General features: G+C 38.5%; 1 protein-coding gene across 2 annotated transcripts in view; it reads left to right on the top strand.

Moving 5' to 3' along the window:
- The first annotated feature begins 2,171 nt into the window (after window positions 1-2,171).
- Window positions 2,172-10,608, top strand: part of LOC144005318 (serine protease HTRA1B-like) — a 10,326-nt gene continuing 1,889 nt past the window's right edge. The window contains exons 1-9 of one of the 2 annotated variants that reach the window (XM_077503436.1): window positions 2,172-2,736; window positions 5,560-5,659; window positions 5,734-5,848; window positions 5,914-6,003; window positions 7,325-7,519; window positions 7,610-7,642; window positions 8,919-9,033; window positions 9,117-9,174; window positions 9,622-9,717. In XM_077503436.1, coding sequence (XP_077359562.1) covers window positions 2,292-2,736; window positions 5,560-5,659; window positions 5,734-5,848; window positions 5,914-6,003; window positions 7,325-7,519; window positions 7,610-7,642; window positions 8,919-9,033; window positions 9,117-9,174; window positions 9,622-9,717 — 1,247 coding nt within the window. In that variant the 5' untranslated portion in view covers window positions 2,172-2,291. Of the gene's footprint in view, window positions 2,737-5,556; window positions 5,660-5,733; window positions 5,849-5,913; window positions 6,004-7,324; window positions 7,520-7,609; window positions 7,643-8,918; window positions 9,034-9,116; window positions 9,175-9,621; window positions 9,718-10,608 lie in introns of both variants that reach the window. The other variant, XM_077503435.1, reaches the window with a different exon arrangement.

Here is a 10,608-nt window from a genome sequence, read left to right as displayed (position 1 = left end):
GACTCTTCTATTGCAATAAAAACATTGCTTGTTGCAATATAGCTCTGACTCACTCTTAACTACCATTGATTTAAACCACCTCTTCATGTCAGAAGCTGCATCAAAACCTTCTGTTTGCTCTTGCATAAAAAAAAAAACAAAAAAAAACGGATAAATATGTTTTTGGGAATGAAGGTTAGAGTATTAAAAACGTATTTACACGTCTTTGGATTTGAATGAGTTAAAAAAAACAACAACATTGTAATAGAAACAATGAATGTAAAATGAAAAAGCATTTATAATAAAATAAAAATAATAAAACGAAAAAACATATGTAATAAACGAAAATATGTATGTAATTAACCAATTGTTTTTTTTTTTTTTTTTTTTTTAATTAACGCAGATTTCCATTATTGCGGGTAGATTTTGGAACGTAACACCCGCGATAAATGAAACATGAAAAATAATGAAGTTATCAAGTTGATTCTGGACAAAATATGTACTTTTCACTGCTGAAAATGGTTCAATGAGTCAAGTATGCCTTTGAGAAGCAGAAAAACGCCAAAAGCAGCAATAAAAAACAACCAAAAATCAAAAAATGGAGACAAATAGTGACTGACAGCATCTTTAATATGGCACCTTATCCATCTTATGAGCACTCACAAGATGATGACGACATCATCGCTGACTGACTCAAGCTGAGTGGAATTTGATGGCTTCACAAACACACATACGCAGGGTTTCCGGGAAAAAATGTTTGGACTGGCCTTCAATACACTTAAAAAAATAAAAAAAATTAAAAAATCTTGTGACTCAGGAGGTCATCTTAAAACCAACAAGAGGGTAGAAGCACGTCCAACGGCCTCATAGAACATTTGGACGACCTGAACAGATGTCAGGAGCACGCTTTTGGGGGGGCGTGGCCTATATGTTGAGGTCGCCCTCGCTTACCGGAACGGTCCGGGTCGGCCCGCTGCACAGCAAAACACTTTGTTCTCTTATGACAAGTCGGCGACCGCTCGTGCGCACACGCGTGGCACAGAGGACAGGGTGTTGTCTTGGCACGCGCTAACATCGCTAACTCTTCAAATATGTTCACTCGCACTCATAAAGCAAAACATGCAGTGTGTGTATGTGCAGCAGGATTACATAAATACACTTACACAAGTGTTTTTGTGACGTGCTATTAGCACTCCGTCATAAAAATACCATTACATCATGAAATAGAATGTCGAAAATTGAAATGTTTTTATCACTTTTTTTTTTTTCTTCTTCAGTTAACAGACGTGCTGCTCATTTTGGTGTGCTCATCTTGGCCACTTGGGGGCAGTATAAAGGCCAATCCAAACTTGACGCAACACTGCATGCAAGCCATATATTGCATAATGCAGCCACGCTCTTTGTTGGGTGAAAATATTCTCGTTAGCTTATTTCAGAATAATCTGACATTTCATAACAAAAATGAGGGGCAAAATTATTGCATCGAATTGAGCAACAACAGCCAAATTTTTAGAGTGTCGTTTTAAGTGTGCGTGACTCGTCAATGGGCCCTCTGGTGGACAAAATTAGCAACAACATTGAGTGATAAACTTCAGTTTGTGTTCTGTCCTCACGGGCCACATGGTGGACACCCTGGCGGCCCGGTTATGGCCCGCAGGCCATATGTTTGACACCACTCACTGACTTTAGTTAGTTTGTTAGTTAGTTGTTCCTGAGCTTGAGCTTGACCATGTATTGTAACTGCATTGGGGGGGGGGGGGGGGGGGCAAATTAGTGGGGAATAATATGCTAAAAATACAAAATATGATGATGATGTAAATACCATCAATATGCTGTATCAGTGTGGGGAAAAAAATAGTATGTTCCCTCCCCAAAACAGTTTGGGGTGAAAAATGCATGAAAAAGTGCGTATATTGGAAAATACTTGTGCACAAAACACGAATCTAGATTCCCGCCTCACAAATATTTTGAATTGCCGTGACTTTGAAAATACTGCCAATAAGGACTTTCTACAATGAATAAATAAAATGTAATATGTTAATAGGTGAATCCGCGGGTGTTCAGCCGCGAATATGCGGGGGGTGGCAATGAAGTCGGTGGTTCGCGGCCCCACCCCCCTGCTTAAATACGTCACAGGCGGCAGCCAATCAAGCGACGTGTTTACTCGGCGCTTTTAAAAGCGCACCGGGGCAGCCCGGCATCACTTGGCCGCCAGCTTTGAAAGCTTCTGTCAGCATCCGACCTTCGTCTTCTTTCTTACCTTCTTTCCTTTCTTTGCGCTCTTTTAGCGTCCGTCCCTGCTCGCACGAAAGATGCTCGCGCTCGTGCTCGTGTGCGCGCTGCTCGCCCCCGCCGCCGCCGTCGCCGTCGGCTGCCCGGAGACGTGCGAGCCGTCGCGGTGCTCGCCCCCGCCCTCGCCTGCCGAGTGCCCGGCCGGGCCGGCGCCGGACGCCTGCGACTGTTGCCGAACGTGCGCGGCCGACGAGGGCGAGCCGTGCGGCGCCGGCGGCGACGAGCGCCGCTGCGGCGAGGGCTTGACGTGCGCGACGCCGGGCGACGGCGTGGCGGCCACGAGCACCGTGAGGCGCAGGGCCACGGCGGGCGCTGGCGTGTGCGTGTGCGCCAGCCCGGAGCCCGTGTGCGGCAGCGACGGCGTCACCTACGCCGACGTCTGCCGGCTCCGGCGCGACGCTGTCCGGGCGCTCCAGGCCGGCCGCCCGCCCGTCATCCTCATCCAGAGAGGCGCCTGCGGACACGGTGAGTAGACTTTTGTGTGAGAGTTTGTGGGAGAGGGTCGACGCACTGTGTGCGTGAGGTGTTTTATATATATATATATATATATGTATATGTATATATGTATATATATATATATATATATATATATATATATATATATATATATATATATATATATATATATATATATATATATATAATTGTTATTGTATTTTTATTTTTTTTTATTTATTACATTTTTAATTTATTATTTGTATTATTTATTTATGCATTATTATTATTATTATTATTATTATTATTATTATTATTATTATTTTTATTTTTTTTGGCATCACGCTTGTTTCCCGGAAGTTTCAAGCTAAGTGCATTCGTTGTCATTTTGCTAGTCCGTTTGAAATTGTTCTTTGCTTTAACGTGTTGGGTACAAACACTTTAAAAAAATAAAATAAAATAAAAAGTCAATATAAGTGTTATAAGTTGCAAATTCTTGCAACAAAAATACTAAGTTGGCGTTTGAGTGTCAACTTGTCATTCCTCCCGGAATGTTCCACATACTGTAGTTGAATTGACAATCGGTCACCATGGCAACATGGTGACATCACTTTTGTTATCTCATAAGTGAGTCACCGAGGGTCTGCAATCTGTTAACTAGCACCACCCCAAAATCATTTTTGCAAGAAATTTGTACGTTTGAAATGTTCAAAATTGGAGCAATGAGACCAAAAAAAAAAAAAGAAAGAAAGCCAAGAATGTAACATCTGAGCGTTGACCCAAATAAAATCTGTGACATAATTTTGCCCTTCCTCGCATGAGAACATTTTTGTTTTCGTTGCCAAACTTCATCTTTTGGAAATAGTTGATGTTGTTTTGCGGATTGGTCGGACAGAACTTTGGAGCCCGCAAGTGGGTCTGGAACACGTTTGCTGCCGTGACTCATCGCCGAGAGACGATTGGTCCCCGTCTTGAATGTGGGTCAGACGTTATTTAACCCACATTTCAATGTTTTTCTTTCCGGCTCGGCGTGCAGACAAGCTGGGATCCGCCGTCAACGCGGCTGTGACTCACCGCTCTCAGGAATCTTCCCCAGTCCGGGCTCGTCCGCCTCTAGATGGGATCCGATATTACCGTCGATTGCTCAATAATCCTTATCGGATTGGCCTCGCGTCGGTTGTAGATACGATTGAAGCGTTCGCTAAGTGCGTGTCCTCATTTGACCTCATTTTAGAGGGTCAGGGTTAGGCTATCCGGCAATCACAATCAGTTAGCCTGTGCAACGTGCTGGCCAATAAGCATCGAGTACAACCTTGTGGTGGACAATAGAAATCAAGACAACAGCATGGTGACCTGTAAAAATGGAGTCAAGGTCATACATTGCCAGTTGAAATTCAGTAAAGTTTGTAGTGGGTGGTAGAAATTTAGTCCTTGTTGGCCATTAAAAATAGAGTAAAAGTATGAGGTGACCAATAGAAATCTAGTGAAAGTGTGTGGTGGCCAGCAGAAATCGAATAACGGTACATTTTGACAATGTCGGTGACCAATAGAGATCTCGGTGGTGACCACTAAAAATCAAGTAAAAGCATGTGATGGCCTGTAGAAATCAAGACAAGTTTGGTACCGGTAGAAATTGAGTAAAAGACCATGATGACAATTAGAAATTGAGTAAATGTAGATCACTAAAGACCAGTAAAAGTAGGCGGTGACCAATAGAAATCGAGTGAATGTGTGTGGTGGCCAGCAGAAATCAAATAACGGTACATGGTGACAATGTCAATGACCAATAGAGATCTAGGCTAAAAATCGATTTAAAGCATGTGATGGCCAGTAGAATTCAAGACAAGTTTGGTACCAGTAGAAATTGAGTAAAAGACTATGATGACCATTAGAAATTGAGTAAATGTAGAAAACTAATCACCAGTAAAAATCAAGTAAAAGTAGGTGGTGACCATTAAAAATTGAGTACAGGTGCGTGATGGCCAGTAGAAATCAAGACAAGTTTGGTACCAGTAGAAATCGAGTAAAAGACCATGATGACCATTAGAAATGTAATAAATGTAGATAACTAATTACCAGTAAAAATCGAGTAGATATAGGTAGTGACATTAAAAATCGAGTAAAAGCATGTGATGGCCAGTAGAAATCAAGACAAGTTTGGTACCAGTAGAAATTGAGTAAAAGACCACGATGACCATTAGAAATTGGGTAAATGTACATAACTAATGACCAGTAAGAATCGAGTAAATGTAGGTAATGACCATTAAAAATCGAATAAAAGCGTGTGATGGCCAGTAGAAATCAAGTCAACTTAGGTGGTGTCAGTAGAAATTGAGTAAAAGACCATGATGACCATTAGAAATTGAGTAAATGTAGGTTAATGACCTATAAAAATCAAGTAAAAGCAGGTCAGGTACAGGCGCACGTTGGCCAGTAGAAATCAAGTCGTTAGGTGGTACCAGTAGAAATCAAATACAGGAAGATGGTGCCAATAGAAATCAAGTCAAGTCCCGTGGTAGCCGATAGTTAGCTGACTTGTCAGTCTTTTCCCTTTTCCGACCAATCGCGTCTCACTCAACCGTGTTTGTCTTTGTCAAACATTTGGATGTCCTCGTGAACGGTCGCAGCTGTTGGGAGCGGTCGCGGATGTTTCAGCATTTCTCCAGCGTGAGAAATGCTGGAGAAATTTTGTTTTTTTTGGTTTGCGCGGCTCACTAACATGTGGCTGAAAACTGGCACAGTGCCGCCCTGCTGTTGCGGGAAGTGCTCTCCGGGGCCCCCAAGTGGCCGCGCCGATGTGCGCACTGGCACCCCTGACGTCCTTTTTTTTTTTTTTTTTTTTGTCCCCAGCAGGTCAGAAGAACCCCGACAGTCTTCGCTTCAAGTACAACTTCATCGCCGACGTGGTGGAGAAGATTGCGCCGGCCGTCGTCCACATCGAACTCTACCGCAAGTACGACCAGTCGAGCGCAAGACGTGCGCCCAATCGCGCCGTTAACAATTGATTGTTTGGTCATGGTCGCGCAGGATGGTTTACTCCAAGCGGGAAGTGGCGGTCGCCAGCGGCTCGGGTTTCGTGGTGTCGGAGGATGGCGTGATCGTCACCAACGCTCACGTGGTGGCCAATAAGCATCGAGTCAAGGTACGCCGACGGAGTTTGTTGAGGTTTTCCGCAACACGGATGTCACGTGACCTTTGACCCCGCAGGTGGAGCTGAAGAGCGGCGCCACCTTTGACGCCAAAATCTTGGATGTGGACGAGAAGGCCGACATCGCTCTCATCAAAATCAGCGTCCACGTGAGTCAAGAACAAGGATCACCTTGACGCACAAATTCAAAGATGAAATCGGAGTGAAGTGATTTTAAAAGATGAAATCATAGATTAAATTCAAAGTGAAGTCAATAAGAGGTGAGGTCAAACAGGCAACCAAAGTTGAAGTCCACGATAAATCCAATGTGAAATCACCGAACATTCAATGAGCCATTAAATCGGAACTCAAATCAAATTCACAAACCTGAAATCAAGGACAAAGTCAAATGTGAATTCATCAAAGACGTTTTAATCACAGATGTCGTCACATTTAAATCAAGTTCAAATCAAAGATTATGCCCAGTGGATTCGAAGTGAAATCAAAGAATACGTCATAGACTGAATCCAAAAGGCATTCAAAGTGAATTCAAAGTTGAAGACAAAGATCAAATCAAAAGTGAAATCACCAAAGATTATATGGCCCATTAAAATCGGAAATCAAATCAAATTCACAAACCTTAAATCAAAGACAGAGTCAAATGTGAATTCATCAAAGACGTTTTAATCACAGATGCCGTCAAATTTAAATCAAGGTCGAATCAAAGATTACGCTCGATGGATTCAAAGTGAAATCAAAGAACGCATCATGAACTGAATCCAAAAGGCATTCATAGATTCAGTCCAAGATTCATTCAAAGTGAAATCAAAGATATAATCAAAAGTGAAATCAGCAAAGATGAACGCAATGATTAAATCTGAGAAGTCCAAATTAAATCAAGGTGAAATCAAAGATTATGTTCGATGAATTCATAGTGTAATGAACAAGCAAATCATTAGTTAAATCCAAGATGCATCCATCCATTCTCTCATTATCTGAAGCTCTTGGTCTCATTTAAAGTGAAATCAAGGACGAAATCAAAGCTCAAATTCAAAAGTGAGATCAGCAAAGATGAACTCAAGGATTAAAAATCAGAGAGGTCAAAGTTGAATCGAGGTGAAATCAAAGATTGTGAAATGAAAGGTGGAATCAAGATGCATCCATCCAATCATTATCTAAAGCGCTTACCCCCATCAAAAGTGAAATCAAGGATGAAATCAAAGCTAAAATCAATTAGTGAAATCACCAAAGATGCGTTCAAGCATTAAATCAGAGGTAAAAGTGAAATCAGGGTGAAAGTGTAGCTGAGGTCGAAAATGTGAACTCAAAAGTGCGACGGAATTGAAAGGTCACAGATGTCGTCAAGGTAAAATCAGAAGATAAAAAATAAAATAAAATGATTTTAAAAAAAAAAAGATGAAATCAAATACGCGTTGATTCCAAGATGAAAGGAAAAAGGTTGACCCCGAGCGAAATGTGCGGGCCTTTCAGAACAAGCTGCCGGTCCTGCTGCTGGGCCGCTCGTCGGAGCTGCGCCCCGGCGAGTTTGTGGTGGCCATCGGCAGCCCCTTCTCGCTGCAGAACACCGTCACCACCGGCATCGTCAGCACCACGCAGCGCCAGGGCAAGGAGCTGGGCCTGCGCAACTCCGACATGGACTACATCCAGACCGACGCCATCATCAACGTGAGACCCCAAACGCCAAAACCAAAAACTACAACAAACAAACGCGGCGCACGCTTTTGACGCTTTTTTGCTTGTCTCTTCCGCCGGCAGTACGGCAACTCGGGAGGGCCGCTCGTCAACCTGGTGAGTCCTTGCACGCGTTTCACACTCGCCTTTTACAACACTCAAGAGTTCAAGCGCCGTTAGGACCCAAGCCACGCCCACTCGAAACGAGAGTGTTCTCCTCTACGGCGCCTTTTGTAAATCGTTTGCACGTGTTGGCCTTTGACCCCTGACACCTCAAACGCAACTCATTGGAATGTTTACACGATTCGATCACATTGCCTCAAACACCACAAAATGTTTGGGGAACCACAAAACAAACAAACAAAAAACGTATTTACAAAAATTGAAATCTTCAATTAATTTTTTAAAATTTTATGGAAAAAGTAATGCATTTTTAACAATTAAAAAAAAAAAAGTCTTTTTTTTTTTATTGTATTATTTATTATAACAAAATATTATTAAAAAAGATAATTTACAAAAATTGAGATGTCTAATTTTGCATTTTTACTATTTTAAATTTTTGTTTCATTTTAACAATTAAATAAAAGCCTTATTTTTTGAAATTGTATTATTTATTATTTCAATCATCTAGTTATTTAATGACGTTAAAAAAATATCAGTAAAATAGTTTATTATTTTAGTTACCTCAAACACAACAAAACGTTTGGGGAACCACACACACAAAAAACAAAAAAAAATTACAAAAATTTATATTTTTGCATTTAACTCTTCAATTAATTAACTTTTTTAATTTTTATGTAAAAAAAAAAACCTCAATGCATTTTAACAATTAAAAAAGCGTTGTTTTTTTAATAGTATTATTTATTTCAATCATCTAGTTATTTAATGACGTAATAATAATAATAATAATAATAATAATAATAATAATAAATCATAATAAAAAAAAAGAAAAATAAATAATAATAATAAAATAATAATAATAAATAAATACAAAATAATAATACAATAATAAAATACAAAATAATAATATTAAATAATAAATAATAATAAATAATAATTAATAATAAAAAATACCAGTAAAATAGTTTATTTAGTCAATTTAATTATAAGTAATTAATTATTCAATTATTCTATATATTAGAACACCTTTAAAAATACCTTTTTCATATAAAATAATTTACTTTAATAATTCATTCCATTTTTAAAATAGTATATTCATTTTTTATCTTAAATATTTAAAACAATTGATTTGATTAATAAAGTCAAATTACAAATAAAATAGTCATTAATTGTCAAGATTATTTTTTTATATGTACAGTAAATTGTATGAATTAACCAATTACTTTGTTAAAAAAAAAAAATTAAAAAACATGTTGCGGGTGTGTGCGCGCAGGACGGCGAGGTGATCGGCATCAACACGTTGAAGGTGACGGCGGGAATTTCCTTCGCCATTCCGTCCGACAAAATACGACAGTTCCTGGCCGAGTCGCACGACCGACAGGCCAAAGGTACCGAAAATCTATTATTATTATTTTGACACATTTCAATCTTGTTTTTATTTTTATTTTTATTTTTATTTTAAATTTTTTAGGGAGGAACAGCGGCAAGAAGAAGTACATCGGCATCAGGATGATGAGCCTCACGCCAACGTGAGCCACACACAAAACACATTTTCTGAGGCCGCCATCGTGGCGGCGGAAGATTGTCCAAAACACAAGAACACGTTTTACATGCCACCAAAAATGATTTCTACTTTTGACCGGCTAACATTTCCGGCCTCTCTGTTATTACCATGCCGCAATCGTGTCTTAATGACAGAGCGGGCGAAATGGGACACAAAATGTTTTGCGGATGACATGAAAATGCAAACTAGTCATCACATTTGTCACAATCATGCAGCGCCAACACAAAGCAAGAAACATTTTTGTGCTGCCCAGTAGAAAGCCAGTCAAGGAATGTGGTGGCCAATAGAAAAACAACAAATATATGCTACAGTTATTTAGTTAAAAAAATAAATAAAAGTCCCACCTGGACAAAAGTCAAACCTGCTTAAATGTTATTTTTCCCATGAAAATCCAATGATTTTTCCCCACCAGTCTAGCCAAGGAGCTGAAGGACAGACAGTCGGACTTCCCAGACGTCACGTCAGGCGCTTACGTCATCGAAGTCCTCAGCCGGACACCTGCCGAGACGTGAGTGCGCAAAAAAAAAAAAAACAATCGACGTCAGCGTTGCCGCAAATTTCATTCGAAAACAACATGATCATTCATGAGTAAACAAACAGACACTGGCTAAATGGAAGACAAATCATAACAATAACTACAATACAACAACAACAACAACAAAAACTGTAACGGTAACAGTAATATTGCGATATTAAAACTGGCACAATATATTGTCGTCAGGTCACGATATTAAAAGCAGCACATCTGTTTAAAAAAAAAAAAAAGTTGGTTTGATTTCCATTTGTGCAGTTGTAGCACCCTCTGGTGGCTAGTTTTTTAGTGCAGTTTAATTTTCACAAGGCATGTTTTGGCCCTTCTATGTTTAAAATCCACGCTAAACGTTTATTAATATATTTTATTATAATTATATATATTTTTTATTTATTAATATATATAATGTAATATAATTAATACAAATATAAAAATTATAATAAAATCTTTATTATAAAATATAATTATATATATTATATCATTATTTTTAATAATGAAATGTAATTACGAAATGTTGATTATATAATCAACATTTCATAATACTATAATTATTCTAAATAATTGATTGATATTGATTGTATATTTGGATTGTAGGTTGTTTATATGCATTGCGGTAATTTACAAAAGCACAATATTGTGTGTTTTTTTTCAGTATGAGATCTTTTTTTAATTTATTAATATAAATAATATAATATAATTAATAAAAATATTGTAAAAAATTCTAATAAAATATTTATATATTTTTAATGTATTAATATATAAAATTAATAAAAAATATTGTGAAAAATATAATAACATAATATTAATATATTTATTAATTATAAAATCGAATTATGTATATTATATAATTATTTATTTTAATTATAT

Source organism: Festucalex cinctus, chromosome 17 (genome assembly GCF_051991245.1).
Source record: "Festucalex cinctus isolate MCC-2025b chromosome 17, RoL_Fcin_1.0, whole genome shotgun sequence".
Classification (NCBI taxonomy): domain Eukaryota; kingdom Metazoa; phylum Chordata; class Actinopteri; order Syngnathiformes; family Syngnathidae; genus Festucalex; species Festucalex cinctus.
The sequence above is the reverse complement of the archived record's forward strand: the minus strand, read 5'-3'. Positions and strand labels throughout refer to the sequence as shown.